The following is an 18,728-nucleotide window of genomic DNA, read 5'->3' on the forward strand; positions in this document are numbered from 1 at the left end:
TTAAGTTTATTAGAGGTCTCAGCATAATTTTTAAAAAACCGAATTTTCTCTTTCACTTCTATTTAGAAAAATGACTATAAGCAATGACAAAAATAATCATTTAAATGGGATTCCTCTCCAAAAATGTTTTGTAAAGGTTTTAAGTGCAGGCTTTTCATCCTTTTCTCTATCCTTTTACATTTAAAAAAAAAGGGGTTTGGAATATGTCAACTTTACTCAGCTTGCTACACAAAGCCTTTGCCTTTTCAAGTTCTAGATGTAATGCCAAGACGCATCTTCCAAACCTCTGGTCTTAATCAAGTCCATGGGGAGCCTGGCTAGAGAGCCCTGGGTGACAGTTTCTAAAGAAACCGCTGTTAATCCAAGGTCAGTCACAATCCTAACTTTAAACAGTAGATGGCTGACTGTATCGCTTAGGACATACACCAGGCTGAGGTGAAAAGAGCAAGTCAGACCTCCCTCGTCTGTTGTCTGTTCGTCTGTTCGTAGTGAATCATACCAGCAGCCGCGCCTACGTTCCTTCCCCACCGCGAGCTCACCGTGCAAGAGCACCACCACACCGCCTCGATCGCTGAACTCACTGTCCAGCCATGACGGTAGTCGCTTAAAGGTTATCACTGGAAAAGATGATTTTCCTTAAGTAACAAGTGAAATTGTTTCATTTAATAGCAGTTTACACCTACTAACAGCTCAGGATCTCTCTTCTTGGAGAGCCTCTACTTTCAAGCAAATGGGAGGGTTAAAAATAGAGGAGCAACATCTGTATGGTAAATGTGTGCTTTATCACTTCACAAGCTTCCAGGAAAATTGCTGTTTCGGAATGTTTTGTTTCCTTGAGAAGAAATTTTACTTAACTGTTGTATACCACATGCACTAAGGGATTTCTCTTTTTAGCCTTCATTTCATTGTATGGGTTTCACTCTCTAGGTATGAAAAAGAAAAGGGAGGAGACAAAACAAAGAGTATAAAAGCATGCCCTGTGTCAGCAACCGAAGCCCTCTAATATCATCAATGCTGACTAAGTAATTTCTGGGAGTTGAATACATCGTTACACTTCTATTTGTGCTCTGCCTGAGGCTTTTCCCTAACCACTAATTGCAAAGTGAAGGTCCAGAGCTTTTGTGAAAAGGGGAGGTAGAACACAAGTAATGTGCTGGTATGCAGCCAGGTGTCAGTGTACTTTATAATGGAGGAAAAGAGGATTATAGGGAGATTTTTGTTTCAGCCTCTAGACCAACCACTTTTTTAAAAACTTACAGAAAATAGCTTCAAACAGAACTGTGGTACTGGGGAAGGGATGACAGGGGGAGTGGTAAATACCTCTGGTAAAATTCAGCGATAAAAGAATACCCACGCAGGTCCACAGAATACAAAGAAACAAGGAACGCCCTGAGTTGTTAAGTGGATCAGGGCCTAGGGTAGGCAGGGTGCAGAGGATTAGCCACTGAATGGCTTCAGTGATAATTCTGAAACCGGTTCCAATTTTTCTGGAGTACATTCTCCTCCTGGACAGGTCAAATATTGTGCTTTAAAAATGTCATTAGAAGGTAACAGCTTTCTAAATATTCATTTGCCTCTTGCCTCCAGGTGATTTCCTTTTGGTTAAAAACCAGTAGTATAAACTGTACAGGATGGGAGAACAGTCTTCTGATATGGGTGAGGTGAGGCACTGGATGAACTTACACAGTAAGCGAGAGTCTGCATGTCTTGGTCTTTTCCTGACCACTCCACATCTCTGACCTAACAGAGATAGCAGTTCACTTCCTCTGGAAGAAGCCAGTAATGGACACTTGTCTATTGGCTTTGCCCAGAGCAGCAGTCCCTTTCTTGGGGCCCTTTCGTTCCTCTTTGAATTCTTTTCTCATAGTCGTGGTGGCGGGTCTCTGTATGGAAGATGTCTTCACCTTAAGTTCCTCTTCACTATCTGTGCAGGACTCACTCTCATAGACTTTTTCAGTCACTGGTTGAATAAGGAAAAGAATGGTACATGAATTAGTTGAGTCATTTAGAACACAATTCTATTGAGAATGAGAGGTCTTTTTCACCCAGATCCCCTCAAACCCTCTAATCGAAGGAGGTGTGCTCATCTACAACAAAGCTTTTTCCCACTGGGAGATCAGATCCAGCTTCAGGTAGGAAGTATGTGGTATCCTGAGCTGACACAGCCTCTAGTTGGGGCTCAGAATCAACATCCACTCTTATTCTCACACTGCTATATCACATGCCTTTAAATGGGTCGTTATCATTTGACTGTCCAAATCCTGCATCTGGGTCCTGAGCCTATGCTGGCTAACTTCCTGAGATAAAATCAGAACTGTCTATCTCCAATACCTATACGTTGACGGACTGCTTCGATTTCACCTCCCTGACCCACAGTGCCTGCCTATTTTCATTGCTCATTTTCCTAGTCTTAATCTCCAGTCTCCATCCTGTCTAGCCAGGTTCACAGTCATGGACCTTCCTGACTAGCTCTATCCTGATTTCACCCATTCTCTGCACATCCTAAGTATAGAGAATTGGAGAATGGTTTGGTTCTTAGTTCTGAACGACTGCTAATTAACCCAAGATTTAGTAGTGGTCCACATCATGAAGATAATTGTCCCATGTAAACCCTATCAAATGACAGTTTCAAGGAAGGAAAATGATAAAATGAGAAATATAGTTACCAATTCTTACTCCCTATTAGCCAAAGGCATATTTTACCTTTTCCCCTGCCAATAACTCACTGAACCTTCCCTAATGAAAACTCTAAAAAAATTATACCAGTGAGCAGTCATTATAAGGAAGCCCCAAAGGACACAGACAATGGCTTCCAACAATGATGTCACAGAACTAATTGTCTCTTTCCAATATTACTGTGATGCACATACCAACCACAAGAAACAGTACAATGTCACCTTCCGATGACTTTAGAGAGCTAAAGCAGCTGTATAACCAAAGTCTTCTCAATTCTTTCTCGGCCTTCCAGAGGCATACATTTTGGAATCAAATGTCTATGTTCTAATACCTAGTCTGCCATTTATATAATTTTACACTTTAATATGCATTGGAATCATCTGGAGGGCTTGTTAAAATACTGGTTAGTGGACTATTTCTAGAGTTTCAAATTCAGTAGATCTGGGATGTACCTGAGAATCTGCTTTTCTAACATATCCTTAGGTGATGCAGATGCGGCTGGTCTGGAGACCACACCTTGAGAAGCACTTTTCTTTCCTCCCTTGTAAAATGGAGATACACCGCCTCATAGAATGTACAAATGCACTTTGTAATCTTTGGCAAGCCCCCTTCAATGCTATTGTTTCCCTCACAATGGGCCATGCTAGAGGTCAATTGGCTATTGCCATTGGAGCATTCTTTCACTTTATCCCTCCAGTGCCACTAAGGCTGTATAATTAACAGTCCCTGCCTTAAGAGTTCCTAGGATTTGTCATTACTTTTAAGAGCCTAGAATTTTGCTGACTCTTGCCAACTTAGAGGCTAAAAACACTGATAAATGTGAAATATGTATTAAGTGTTCTCAAAGGCCTTCCCACTTAACAGTGCTCCACAGACCAGAGGGCTTTAGAATTTCTCAAGAGCTTATTTGAAATGCAGAATCTCTGGTCCTACACCAGGCCTACTGAATCAGAATTTGAAGTTTAGCAAGATCTTCAAGTGACGCATATACTAAGCAAAGCTTGAGAAATGTTGCTTTAAGATACGTAGGGAATTTTCATGGTATATTCATTAGGTCAGCAATTATGAACCCATAACGCCATCCCCATCTGGTACGCAACGTCAAAAGCATTATGTAACTGGATTAACTGGAACAAAATCATGAGCTGTTATTTACTCAATAGCTCAAAGTCTGAAGAGCCATCTATAGAAACAGAATAGAAACTACTAGTTGGTGGTATAGTTTTGCTCTTATGTAAGACATGTTCTATATTCAAATGGCAGCATGTCTATAATATTAAATTCCAGCATCGATTAGCTCATTATTTCATTACTTATTAATAAAACCACTGTTTTGTCTCATTGCCAATTATGTGCAATACATTGCTTGGGGGAGTTAAAAACCAGTCAAGGCAGCACCAAGAAAATTTCTTAAGCAATGTAAACTTGGTATACATTATGAGCTACAGGAACATTTCTATATTCAAAGCTGTAGCTACTTTAAACTACAGGACAAAGGAGATTTCAACTTAAAAATATAGGATCTTTATTTTAGCTGAACAACAGGCCACTTTTCTAAGATACCATTAAAAAAAAGGCCCAGTTCAAATGGGTAACATCAGAATTCTTTTCCATCAACTGTTTTGCTCTCGGAAATCCACCTGGTCCAGAAGTCCACCACAAACTTATCTCAGGGGCCCTTCAACAAACTTGCAAAAAGGAAAAAGATCAGCTTTGCAGACCCACAGACCAATTCTGATCCAGCACAGGACAGGGCAAGACCCCTGTGCTGATACATCTGGAACAGTCTGAGCAGAGAGAAGAAAGCAGAACTCTTTTGTTAGAGCCAAGATTCATTAGGTTGAGCTTGGACTAAAAACTTTTTTTTAAAAAAAAAAACTGCTACGTGAGCACAGTTTTCATTGTTGCATCCAAGTCTCTTAACAGTCCTGTCTGGAGACAGGACTGCAAAAAAAAGTCCACATCCCACACCTGGCCAAAACTTGAGTACTATGCTTTGAACAAAACAATAAGTAATTAGCCACAAATTCTCAATCAACTCTCACAAAGATATATTTAATATTTTTCTTTTGGGGGAGAAGTGGGAAAAAACTAGCACTGAGGTTTTTGTTCTCTTAAATTAAAAAAAAATAAAATAAGAATATCAACAGAAAATGTATTACCACCGACAGTCAATCAAACCAAGAGGCTTGAAAATACACTATTAGAAGACTGAAAAAACAGACTACTCAAAGTCAAGAATTCATAGGCTCACAATTTGGCACTGAAAAGACAATTGCCACATGTAAAGACTTTTATTCCCCCATCACATGCTACAATTAAAATGGCAGAGGCCCCTTCAGAGGAGGAGGTAGGAAATAATGGGGCAAGGCTCACAACTGATGTTTTTACTAGTTTTAACAACCACATGGCCTAGGAAAAGCTGATTCTTCAGAGTCAATATTTATAAGACAAAAATTTTAAAAAGAAAAATCGAGAAAGGGAAAAAATACTTCTTTAGGAGAGCCAAGCTATAACAGGTGCCACAGGAAGGAAGAAATGACAATTATGGGCTATCCAACTAACAAGAGGTTTAAAAGGCCAAACATACAACTCTTTCAAATATAGAAATATGGTACCAGGGTCTGAGTAGCCCATCAGGCCTAAAGGCTAAAACCTAAAAGCCCCCACAGGAGTCTGGTTCTGTTGTGGAAAGGGTAGAACAAGCTAAAACATGGCTGAAGAATCAGCTAATGACTCAAAGCCTGAATTCTTTTTTTTTAAAAGTTAAATATATACTTTCCAGTTTTATTGATATAATTAAAGTACACCACTGTATAAGTTTAAGGTGTACAGCATAATGATTTGACTTACCTATATTGTAAAATGATTACTGCTATTCAGTTAGCATCCATCTCATATAGGTAAAATAAAGAGAGAACACAAAAGAAAAAGATCTTTTTTCCTTGTGAAGAAAACTCTTCAGATTTACTCCCTTCACAACTTCCCTATATCATACAGTCATCACGCTGCACATACTTCCCGGGTACTTATCTTGTAACTGGAAGCTTGTATCTTTTGACCACCTTTCCCCTCCCCACTACCCCCTGACCACAAATCTGATCTCTTTATGAGTTTGTTCCACACGTAAATGAGATCATATAGTATTTGTCTGTATGACTTATTTCACTTAGTACAGTACCCCCAAGGTCTATCTATGTTGTTGCAAGTGGCAGGATTTCCTGTTTTTTAATGGCTGAATAATATTCTGTTGTGTGCTTGTACATGCACTTTAAAGTTTGAGGCATGCTACTCTCTGTATGTATACATATCACAACTTCTTTATCCACTCATCTGTTAATGGACACTTAGGTTGTTTCACAGCCTAAATTATATTCCCCTGTAAGCCTTCATTAAGAGCACATGATTTTACCTAACATGGCTTACAAACAGGAAACATTAAGGAAGTGATTTGGAAGAATCATACCTCTCCGAAGAATAAATGGGACAAAACACCAAAGACCCTTGACTCTCTCTTCAGAGTCTAATCACCTATAGAAGCTTCTTTTCCACTGTTCAAATGTATAAAATGACCATTCTAAAAAAAATTGTTTCTCAACATCTATAACATTTAAGTTGGTATCATAGTTTCCATCTGGAAAGTTTTTAGATATATTACCTCACCTGAATCTTCACAACAACCCCACATGTAGGCAAAACAGATATTTTACTGCCATTCCACAGCTCAAGAAACTCCCTTCCAGAGGTGACATACTTTTATCCAAAATCTTCAAGCTTATTTTTAGAGTGTATGGCCCTAACAAGAACCCAGGTGTTCTAACTTTAGTTGTAGCAGTCTCTGAACTCTGCTACCCCACATCATTTGGGGGTGAGTCACATACACATTAAAGTTAGAGGTACGCTGCTCTATAAAAGATTGTGGTGCCTCTCTATGGTAATAACTCTATCTCTGGATTTGGAGCCAAAAATTTTTCTTACCTATGCAATCTTCCTCATCCAAAAAGGTTTTAGATTTCAGCACACGCTTTCGTTTTCTTCTGTTTTCTCCACTTAAACTCTAAAAGGTCAGAGGAAGAGCAGAGATTACAACATTAAGATGACCAATGAAACTATAGAGAAAAATAACAAAAGCTTTTTAATTTATAACCTCCAATATTCCATGACAAATTTTGAACAAGGAGTTCTACACATCTCCTTTTAGGGGACCAGCCCTACCATATATATGAGTTATGCTCAGTGTAGGTGCAGGCTTGACATTATATCATTTATAAGAAGAAAATTAACATGTTGAACAAAAATCTATGTTCATTCAGTCAACAAATTCTGTTGGGTAGTCCATGAGTTAAAAAGACCCAATAAGACAAGGACCTTAGTGGAGAAGGGAGAAAAAGAAAACAGATCACTACAACCCACTGTGGTAAGGTATTTAGTAAAGAGCAGAAGCAGATATTATGGGAGCACACAGTGAAGGCCCCTAAACCAGACCAGAAATTTCCATGGCACCTGCCCTTGTGGTAGATACTTGTTATTTCAGCCTCGATGCTGCGACATTACACCCATCTAATTTAGTCTCAGACTGGTATTACTAATTTCCTTTTATTCCCACTGGTCTTTAATCTGATTTCCTCTTCAGCTAATGAAGAAATTATTGCAAAATTTAAGTGAATCTTAATATGATGAACTAAGGAAAACAGCTGTAAGAAAAAACTTGTTAGCATCCATCTTCTCAACTCTTCATTATCTGCACTAATAGTTGCAGCTGAAGATCACTCAAAATTATACTTCCCCATTTGATGCCAGCTCTTCTCATCCAGCACTTTTCCAGAAGAGCTTCTGAAGATCAACCAACGTGCATAAGCTGTTTGTTCTGTATCTTTCACACACTTTGCTCTGATTCAGGCAAGACCTCATTTTGCACAATTCCAACTCGTTGGAAGGCACAGCAGCCCAGATGCTGGAAGTCATGAAAACAAAACAGCTCCCAGGATCCACCTCTCCAACCTTCCTGAGACTTTGCCCTACATTTGAAATCTCACTTAAGATGAGAAGAGGGGGAATATCTACTCTGTATAACCTATAGGTGAGCCATCTACTGGCATCTGTGAAGTATATATCAGAGAACTAATTTAACATAGTAGTTTTAGGTCCTTGGGTGAAAAAGGACACATGGAAAAGCAACCATTCCAGTAAAGTTGTACCTTGACAGAAGGAGGCTCTGGCTCAGTCTTTGGCACTGGTTCAGGAGGTGGAGATATGGGAGGAGGTGGGGATGGTGACTCAGCTTCATAAGCCCCAGGAGAATCTGGTATGACTGAAATAATGAACCAAACTTAGATAACAGAATTAATGCGCTATCTGCTACATCATCTTGTCCACTGGCTAAGTTTCCACATCCAACAAACGATATTTTGCAAGCACTAACTGAAGAAAACCAAGGACTCTGTAGTTATATATCTATATATATCTTTAAAATATATATTTTATTCATTTTATACAAAGTCAGAGAATCAAGAATTATTAGAGTTGGAATATAATTTAGAGATTATCTTAGCTAAATTTTTTTATAAATAAGTCAGGGAATGAAGTTGTTTCATAAATATCCACTGATCATCTACAATGTCATGATATCATTTACGTTATTTCATTTTATCCTCACAACAACCCTAAGAGACAAATATTATTATTCATACATGAGAGCTGAGTAACAGGTTCAGAGAAGCTAACTCCTTAGCCTTACTACAAGTATCCTATGTGCCTTACTATTCAGGACGAGACATTTTCTCTTAAGATCAAGTAAGAGGAGATAATCTTCAGATTATGCCAGAATCTCCATGACTGTGGTCTGAGGATTACTTGCAATCACCTGAGATTGTCAGACTGAAACTTTCCATCTGATGTTAGGAGTATAAACCTTGGGGAGTGGGGGAATCATCTTTGAAATGACCATAATTATAGTTCTACCAATTAAGACTTGCTACTTCTAGTGATTGCCCCACTGATGAGGCTTGTTTTGCTACACAGATGATCAGAAAAGAACACTTTTAGGAAAGAAACACTGCTATCAAAGTGGTATCACCTAAAAAGAATAGTTCCAGAAATAATGGTCTCAGTATAAGGCCCATGAGAATCCTCAGCTGACTTATTGCTTAATCACCACAAAGAAACTGCTAGTCAAGGGACTCGGTAGTTGCTTAGCCTCACCTGCTCCCTGAATCTCCTGGCTGTATTCAAATTCTTAGCACAAGTCTTAGATCTGAAATTGTCCCAACTGATTAGGTCAGTGGTAAAAATCATGACAGTGGAGGGTTCAGGGCCAAATGACCTAAAAAGGTGATGCAGAACAAGAACCAGAATGAAACAAATTATACACTTCAAGTATGAAATGGGCCCCCAAACTTTATAAGCTCTGGGATAAAAGAGATAAACATAAAAAGAAAGTGGTCCGGCTTTTAGCCCAGCTCTGGGACACTAGAAGATAATAGGCCCTTAAGCAAGCAAAAGAAAAGTCAAACCACAGAACTAGGCACCCATTTTTCTGAAGGAATAGCTGTCAAGAAAGCTGTGTCACAATGGTAGCAGAAAAATTTACGCAGTGAGGAAGCTAAAGAAAAGGAATTTTGAGTACTTGCAAGTAATAAATTTAGGAATTCTTATTCTACTTCCAGTTCTGTAACCACTTGACTTAACCAAAGAAAATACTTAATACTAATGGTACCAAGACCCCTCTCACTGCCCTATATGGAACTGTTTATCTAGATTCCCCCACTCCAGACTCTAAGCTCTATAGAGGCATGGGTACCACGATTTCTCTGGCACTGAACGCATAGTAAACATTCTCTTTTACATAAAGGAAAACAATCATTTTCTGAGCTAAATTTGAGATGAGGGGCTTCTTGGTCAAGAAAGACTAAGCATATACTTTCCTCTCCCTTCCAAACACTCCCGAAGAGAAACATTATAATGATAATAAAGGAGTGAAATACTGTAATGCCCTCATACCAACAAAGAGAACAGAATAGGAGCCAAGAGCACTTAATAGTAAGAAATTTCAACAAATCCCTGGAAGATGGAAGGCAGATGGGACAAAGTTGACAAAAGGAGCTTTAGTCAACTAGATGAGTCAGAAAGAAGAGGTTACTATCTATTATAAAACTTCTATTTTATCAGATTTTTGAAATTGTACATAGGTATTTAAATTTTCTTAAAGTATTTTAAAAAAAATTAGAATAGGGAAAAAAGGAATTTTCTGGTCTTCGCAAAAATTAATTGTTCATTCTCATAATAACCCCACAAAGTCATTATTTACTACTATTTGTTTTATACAACTGAGGTTGAAAGAGATTTAAAAAACAAACTTGCCACATTCATATGCTAGAATCCATGTCTGTCTGCCTTAGTGTTTATTATTAAATCACGCATTCTCCCTCATATTGACATAAGCATAAGGAATGTTTGATGCATTGGGTATAGCTTAAATATACTTGTGATGAATTTGCAGCATTTCAGATGAAAGGTATCAAGTAGTGAAACATCACTCATCCCAGGAAAGCACCCTTTGTTGAGGCAGAATAAGACTGTGGTAAGACTAATTTCAGGGATTCAGCAATGTAACCACTGTTCATCAGAGAGTTTTCTGGCAGAGACTGGTAATTAGAATTCTTGGAAATCATTCGTAGGTTCCTGGGAGATTTTTTTTAAAACTACCTATCTTAACCTAAGAAAAGGGGTCATTTATTTCACATTCTCCAAAAGCAATATGCAAAGACTGAAATGTTAGCAAAGACTTCAACATACTGATTAAAATGATTTCTTCCTAGCAGTGTAGATGATAATCCTAATGTTATTTCTTTTTTGGGTCCGGCCTTCTCTTGCTTTATAAAGAGAATATAAAGAATTGCTAAAGGTACTTATGACACTGCCAGGGAAAAGGACAAAGGAACAGTCCCTTAAATAAAGAGTTAAGGATATGAAGTTGAAGAGAATTTTCTGAGAGAAGGTACCTGCAAGTGTACTTACTACTGCTTAACACCTTAAATGAACACTTCAATAGGAAAAGTGGGGTGAACAATAAGAAAACCTACTCTGTGTCAAGTACTATCCTAGCGCTTTTGACACATAATCTTATTTGATGTTTATAAAAAGCCTACACGGTTTCTAATAACATCCCCATTTCAGAGATGAGGAAACAGGAATTGAAGTAACCTGTCTAAAGTGTCACAGAGTAAGTGGTGGAGGTCAGATTTAAACTCAGTCTGACTCCAAAGTCCCTGATCTTACTCTGTTTGCTTATTTACAGCATTGTTCGCAACCTAACCTAGAAGAGCCCATGTCATTCTCTTTCAACAAGGACACTAATGATGCTTCATCTTAGCAGTGTTACTTATATTGTGTGGAACACCACCAACACCCTTGATGCCGACAATATAACCTGTTTCAAAAGAGTCACATGAATGGAACATCTCCAGTTTATTTTTTTTTAAATGGTCTTTGATGATGGTATGTGCATATTAATAATCCTTATTCTCTCCTTTTGTGTTTGTTATTTTGGCAAATTACAAGAAAATGATAGTTCTGGTCAGAAGGCTAAAGTATATTTTAAACAGAAATAGGTGCTATGTGTGTCTCAATGCTAGTATTACTACTGTCATTGTGATCCATAATAAATTACCTTTTAGCTCTTGGAGATCATAAGAATTGACCCCTGCTTTAGACTGAATGTTTTTCCCCAAAATTCATATGTTGAAGCCCTAATTCCTAATGTGATAGTTCTTGGAGGTAGGGATTTTGGGGGGTAACTTAGTCGTGAGAGTAGAGCTCTCAGGAATGAGATTAGTACCTTTATTAGAGACACGAGAAAGGTAATTCCTCTCCCTACCATATACAGATACAGCAAGATGCCCTTCTGCAAACCAGGAAGAGAAATCTCACCAGAACTGAATCAACTGGCACCTTGACTTTGGATTTCTCAGCCTTTGAAACTGTGAGGAATAAATTTCTGTTGTTTAAGCGACCCTGTCGTCTTTGGTATTTTTGTTATAGCAAACTGAACAGACTGAAACAATCCCACTAACCAAAAATTAATTGCAATGCCCACCTTCATCCTCACTGCTATCAGACTCAGGAAGTTTGATTCTTCTCCTCTTTTTCTTCATGTTTTCAGCTTCTTTTGTCTCATCATCAGATAACTCCACTCGCTTCCCCCTGATGCCATCCAGGAAAAATTTAAGCACATTATACAAAATAAAAGTATAAGTATTCACATGCTACTTGTAAAGCAAGTTATGGATCTTGCTTCATAACTTATGATCTTAATTCCAGAGGATAGAAAAGTCAAAGTAGACTAATAAGGTTTCTTTTTAAGGCTAATTGACCACAACTAGGTCACTTCATGGGGTGATCAGAATAAAAATTTTCTCTAGTAATCTATAGACCACTGGAAGCTCCTATCAGGTTACTGAGAATCTTTCTAAATTCTTACTTCCTCTATTGGCTTTTTGATAATTCAATAAGCATTAAATAAGCAGCTACTATCTACATATATGAGGCTCTTTGCTAAACACTGAGGATGCAAAATCGAGAAAATATTGTTCTCAAGAAACTCTTGCTGGAAAAACAAACACCACTAAATAATACACAGTGATAAATTTTACTGGACAAATGTTATGGTACATGACTCTTTCTTTAAAACTTTAAAAGCAGAAGTTCATCAAACAGAAAAAGGTGACATTTTTAAAGAGAAAGAACAATACAAGCAAAGGCACAGACATAAGACCTTAAGGTAATTCTAATGACGTAATAAAAAACCTACGCTCCATCTTAAAATTATTTAGCTCCTCTAGATATTCCATCACTATTCATTCAATCTATAAATAATTTATCAAGGGCCCTCTGTGTGTTAGAGACATACTTTTTATTGTCAAGTACTTTATTTTTATGTAACTTTAAATATCAACTTATTTTTCTACCTTAAGCTAAGAAAAAAACAAACTCAAAATAAGTAGAAGGAAATAATAAAGAGCAAAAATCAGTGAAATAAAAAGAAAAAATTAACAAAGCTTTTAAAATCTATTATTTTGGGGAAAAATTAATAAAATTATTAAGTCTTTTTTATAAAACTGATTTTAAAAAGATAAAAATATATATTACCAATGTTAGGAATGAAAGAATGAAGAAATCTATAGTGATAACTAGATACTCAAAGAATAAGGTTATATTATAAACAACTTTAAGCCAATAAACTCAACAACTTAGATAAAATAGATAATTTCTTTAAAAACACAACCAAATTAACTCCAAAACAAGAAAATTGGAATTGCTCTATTTAAAGAGATAAAATTCATTAAAAAAAAAGTTCCCAGAAAAAGTACTCCAGACCCAAATTCACTTATCAAATTTTTAAGAAATATATTATACAAAAACTATTTCAGAAAACAGAGAAGCAAACTCCTCTCAACTAATTTTAAGAAATTAACTAATACTGAAACCTGATTCGTACGTTACAGGAAAATAACTGATCTATAGCCCTCATAAAAGTAGAGGCAAAAAATCCTTATAATATTAACAAATAGAATCCAACAATATATAAAAAGGATAAGACATCACAACCAAGTGTGAGGGTTTATCCCAAGAATGCAAGGTTGGTTTAACATTTGAAAACCAATCAGTGTAACACATTAACAGAAACACTATATGATCATCTCAAAAAATGCAGAAAAAGCATCTGTCAAGATTTAATACCCATTCATGATAAAACCTCAGCAAACTAGTAATAGAACTTCTTCCATCTGGTAAATGGCATCTACTAAAAACATACAGTTAACATTATATTTCATGGTAAAATGCCAAATGCATTCCTGGCAATAACCATCAACAATGAGTTTTGTACCCATGACTGGGGATGTTTTAATCCATCCATATCACATGTTCCTAGGAGGTGAGGCCCACTGGGCAGAGCCTTGACCCCCTGAAACATCAGTAATCTGTTGATGTTTTCTATTAAGAGTAGCCCCAACCTTGCCACAAAAGTCAAGTGTTTCCGGGCCTATCAGTGCTGACAGTGTCCTTTAGAATTTCTTTCAACAGACTAATTCCTACCAACTATGAGGTAGTGTCTCAAATTCCTGGATCCATTTTTAACAGCTTGTATGCTCTTTATTTTCTTTTCTAATTACATTTTACCACTTGAAAAATAAACTCATTGATATAAAAAGAAAACAAAGAACTTTTTCTCTTAAATTTGACTGGAAAGAGTAACCCCCTCATTTGCAATTTGAAGTGAAAAACAGACAAACAGGCACACTTTTGCCATGTCCGCAGATTTAAAACGAAGTATAAAAACAATTGATTAAGATCAATGGGGCCCCAAAACTGACTTTGAGCTCTATATTATCTAAACTGGCCATTTCGGTTCTACTTCACTAGATAAGATACTGAGCTTCTCCCCTCACTTTGGTTATACAGCTGTATCCCTAAGGCATTAAGTAGATTTAGTGCTCAACTGAAAACTGCCTGCTGTCAATAAGCCCAAACAGACCTTTTCACCCCCTGGGGAAACACTCTTCCCCTACAAGTGACAAAATTTTCCTACCTTTTTTTCTCCTGCTGCTGCATCTTAACAGGCTCTGCTTTTTTGCTGGATTTCTTCAGGCCTGCAGGGGCTGCCAGCTTTGGTTCAGTGACAGACACTGGAGGTCGTTCCACTATTTTTTCTTCTGTCACTGCTTGTTCTGAATCCAAATTAACTTTAAGTTTATCTACAAATAAAGTATAGCAGATGATATATAATCCCATCATGCAAAGTAATCTGTTATTCCTTTGACAGTCTACTGAGTGCCAGGTAATGTTAGGGGCAGAGACTAAAGGGATAAAAAAACAGTCCCTGTCCTACTAGAGCTCATGATCTAGTCAGAGAACATTTCTCCTTTCCAACTACCACTCAAGGTGTAACTGTTTTCATTTCTGCCTCCTGCTAATCCCTCATTATATCACAGCCCCTGGGGCAAATGATAGTAAAATAGAACTTAGAAAAAACAAATACAACTTTATGAGTATCATCATTCTCATTTGTTAGAGGAGGAAACTAAGAGTCATAGGGATTAAAAGATTTCCCAATAGCACACAGCTTACAAATAATGACAACAGAAATTTCTACTAAGATCTTATTTCCTTTCTACTATAGTCTATCTGTTGAAGTCTGGATACTTTTATATATTAATTGAAAGACTACTTTGGAATCAGAAAAGTTTGGTTCAAATCCTACTTTACTTAGGGCAAGCAATTTTATCTAAAAGTCAGTCTTCTCTGTAAAAACTGGAACAATAGTTATAAGATTATTATAAGGAGTAAAAGAAATCAGTATGTGAGGGTAAGTGATTTACCCAAGGTAACAATGATAGAAAAAAAAAGCCAGGGTTTGAACCTAAGTAAGTTTAACTCTTCAAAGTCCTTAACCCTTTCCCTACACCAAGCTGAAAAACAAAATCCCTGTGTAGTGCAGAGGACTAAGAAATACAAGCAGGACGAGCCTAGCCATCTGAGAAATTATAAAAGAAATACATAGAAATTAAATGCTAAACTCAGTGACAGTTTTTTTTCAAGAAAAGTCACACAATACTCTTAGAAAGTTGGAAACAGCGTGAGGCTCTTCAATAAGTAGCTTTGGTTATATGTCATATAAAGCATCTACAGTACAGAGAAAAAAGATTGCTACCTTAGTCTTGGCTGTTACACATAGCTTAGTAAAATAATTTATAAAGTGTTTTGTTTGAAAGAACAGATGATGGATAAAAATATAACATGCAATCTGTTTATATTTTATTTTTTTAAGATTTAAGTAAGAAATCTGAATGGTGGAATCCACCCCAACATGGCATTCTCTCTTGCATTTTTACTACTGTTGTTCTCAGGTATCAGTACTTCTCAAACTTTCCCACCAAAATGTATAGGAGAGTAAACATATATCTCCTACAGGGGTACAGTGACTCAAAACAAACAAACAAACAAACAAACAAACAAACAAACAAACCAGTTCTCTGAAGTTGTATGTCTATGTTTAAACTTTAGGCAAATTCTGCATTCTATTTCATAATTTATCATTTTGATAGCAACTGTTTTATAATTAGGAGGAAAAACCTCCAAATATTTCCTACCTATCTCATTGGTTAAAGAAAGAGAGCTACAGCATCAAGTCTACCAATTTTAGAAAACTATTCTGAATTAAAATATCATTGACCAAACTGATTCAGCATCCAAAGTTTTACTGTCTTGGTTTCACAGCATTTTGAGAACTCCAATTTATACAGATATGCAGCTACACTGGCCAATTAGCTGCTGGTAAAGAGGTAGTAGTTCACTGCAACAATTTCAGGCAACTGTTAAGGAAAATTTAATCACATTTTCTTATTACCTGAATGATCAAGTTACTTGTATCATCTGACTAAAAGCATTTCATTTTTATATTCAAGAAAATATGAAATCCTATCTTCAAGCAAAGAAAGATAACATGACTTTAATTTTGTCACAATGCTGCGACTTTTTATCATAAAAAGCACTAAGGTTTTTGTTATTGAGATGTAATTCACAGCATGAAGTTTACCCTCTTAAAGCATACATTTCAGTGGTTTTCATATGTGCAACCATCACCATTATCCCATTTTAGAATATTTTCATCACTCCCAGCCCTTGACAATCACTAATACACTTTCTGTCTCTATGTATTTGCCTATTCTGGACATTCTGTATAAATGGAATCAAACAATATGTGGCCTTTTGGCTTTTCATTTCTCAAAATGTTTCAAGTTTCATCCATGTTGTAGCCTATTATCAGTACTTCATTCTTCTCTATGACTGAATAATATTCCATGATATGATTATACATTTGTTTATTCCATTCATCAGATGATGGACCTTTGGGTTGTTTCCACTTTCTAGCTATTATGAATAATGCTGCTATGAACATCTGTGTGCAAGTTTTTGTGTGGACATACAGTTTTAATTCACTTGAGTAGATACCTGGGAGTGGAATCACAGAATATCTCTAGATTTAACTTTTTAAAGGATTGCCAGTTTTTAAAGCAAGCACATCATTTTACATTACCCACAGCAATGTATGAGAGTTCAATTCCTCCACATCCTTGCCAACACTTGTTGTTGTCCAACATTATTTGTTAGCGGTTCAAGTCCCCACAATCAATTCACTTCATCTAACTCTCAAGCTTCATTTTCACTGTAATTATCTTGTGCATTAAATAAAAATATTCATAATTTAACTAAACATTCAGACTTAAAAAAAATCAGTTAAATAAATCAATTTTACAAGCCATTTTTTAATTAGGTAAATATCTGTTTAATCCAGGTTTCCCTTCCCCTCTATTACATTCTACCATAACAACCTTTATACTCTAACAAACAATTACAATAATTAACTTTTTTTTTTTTTTTTTTTTTTTAGTATTTGTCTGTCCCTGCCAGCAGAAAATAAAAGCCATGAGAGCAGGGACCTTGTTTATCTGTTCTCTCCATTGTAGCACCAAAGCATAATAGTGCCAAGCATAGAGTAGATGCTCAATCAATATTTGCTACATAAAACACATGAATAAGTAAGTGTATAGTTCTGTATAGTTTGAGTTTTCCCCTCTTCTGAGCCCTCCTGAAGCACCGATGTCATCCACCATTTGGTATTTTTCTAGAAGTTGACTTTTTTTTTTTTTTACAATTAGCAAATATTTCTCAGGCATTTTAAAAATAATAATTTTCTAGAAGTTGACTTTTTTTTTACAATTAGCAAATATATCTCAGGTATTTTAAAAATAATAATTTAAAAATTCACTGGTTTTCGGGTTATAAATGTATAAAAAAACAACAAATAAGCATGTGGAACTCATCAAAGTTGCCAAGAAACCACACTAACTGATTGGGTTCAGTCAAGCAGTAACACAGGCCAGTGACATTAGCATGATCTGTTTTCACAGAAGTAGGAAACCCTCCTTGTTGCCTGTAATAATAAAATTGTGTTTTCCAATAACCTGAAAGTATCAAATTTTCCATATAGTTTCAGAACACAAAAATGTTCTGATAGCTTTTATGGCAAATAAAATGTTATCACTCCAAACCCTCCTCAACCACCAATTTGACCATTACAGAAAGCAGAATTCTGACTAATTTGCTTGCAAAGACACATAACACTTCCCTGTAAAATCTTTGTAAAACTGATGCTCCAAGAAAGTGTGCCATAATTATCCTGTGGTTCCTGTATTCTTCCTGGTATTCTACCACATACCCTCAGGGGATATTTACTTGATATGAGAAGTATGAAAATATGTGACTATTGCTTCTTTAGATAAGAAAGAATTGCCATTTAAAAATTTTCTAAAGAAAGGAGATTTTGCTGTCTCAAAAAGTAAATCTTTTTAAATGGCTACTACTATCTGGGTCCTTCTAATTCACACTGAGGTCTAATTCATTACTATGAGTAATCTGCAAAAATAACTAAAAAAAGGCAGAAACTACGCTTTCACAGTCCCTTGGAAGACGGGTAATAATGGTCACACCAGGCAAACTGAACCCAGCAGCCAAAATATTAACCCTTAACACTGCTTAACCAGGCAGCCTCCCTTTTGTTATAATCCCTATTTTCAAGAACCCCATGAAACCAATATCTCTCTTTTCAAAGCAGGAAGTGAAAATAGGAACATTAAATTACACTCTAAGAGATCTAAACTGAACCCAGCTCACCCATAAAATCCACTGTTCCAGTTTGGTTGCTTTCATCAATATATTGGTCAGTAGACTGAAAACTTATGCTTGGATTCAGGCATACTACATGGTAGTGTCCTAGGTGGGTAAAAATGGGGCAATGGGGCTTTCCCTTGATATATATTATAATAACATTCACATATTAATAGTCAAAGGAAGTAAGAACATGCTTACTCATAGCAGCTTTTCCAAAAAAATTGCTCAGCACATTCCCTTTCCCTGGTGCCTTGTTGCCTGTTGAAGATGCCTAAAAGTGTAGAAAAGAAAACACACACAATTTTTTTCCTAGTGTTAAGGTT

The 18,728-nt window shown here is 36.5% G+C and overlaps 1 protein-coding gene and 1 long non-coding RNA gene across 4 annotated transcripts in view; one reads left to right on the forward strand and one right to left on the reverse strand.

Moving 5' to 3' along the window:
* Nucleotides 1-641: 641 nt before the first annotated feature.
* Nucleotides 642-18,728, reverse strand: part of POLD3 (DNA polymerase delta 3, accessory subunit) — a 37,754-nt gene continuing 19,667 nt past the window's right edge. For 2 of the 3 annotated variants that reach the window (XM_016161594.2, XM_036221029.1), the window contains 6 exons: nt 18,604-18,676; nt 14,264-14,429; nt 11,771-11,877; nt 7,875-7,987; nt 6,655-6,733; nt 642-1,960 (listed from right to left, as the gene is read on the reverse strand). In XM_016161594.2, coding sequence (XP_016017080.1) covers nt 1,758-1,960; nt 6,655-6,733; nt 7,875-7,987; nt 11,771-11,877; nt 14,264-14,429; nt 18,604-18,676 — 741 coding nt within the window. In that variant the 3' untranslated portion in view covers nt 642-1,757. Of the gene's footprint in view, nt 1,961-6,654; nt 6,734-6,763; nt 7,631-7,874; nt 7,988-11,770; nt 11,878-14,263; nt 14,430-18,603; nt 18,677-18,728 lie in introns of those variants that run through there. The other variant, XM_016161596.2, reaches the window with a different exon arrangement.
* Nucleotides 10,296-11,686, forward strand: LOC118602854. The gene is made up of 2 exons (XR_004950912.1): nt 10,296-11,172; nt 11,561-11,686. It is a non-coding gene; the product is annotated as an uncharacterized LOC118602854 (long non-coding RNA).

This window comes from Rousettus aegyptiacus, unplaced genomic scaffold (genome assembly GCF_014176215.1).
Source record: "Rousettus aegyptiacus isolate mRouAeg1 unplaced genomic scaffold, mRouAeg1.p scaffold_m13_p_5, whole genome shotgun sequence".
NCBI lineage: Eukaryota > Metazoa > Chordata > Mammalia > Chiroptera > Pteropodidae > Rousettus > Rousettus aegyptiacus.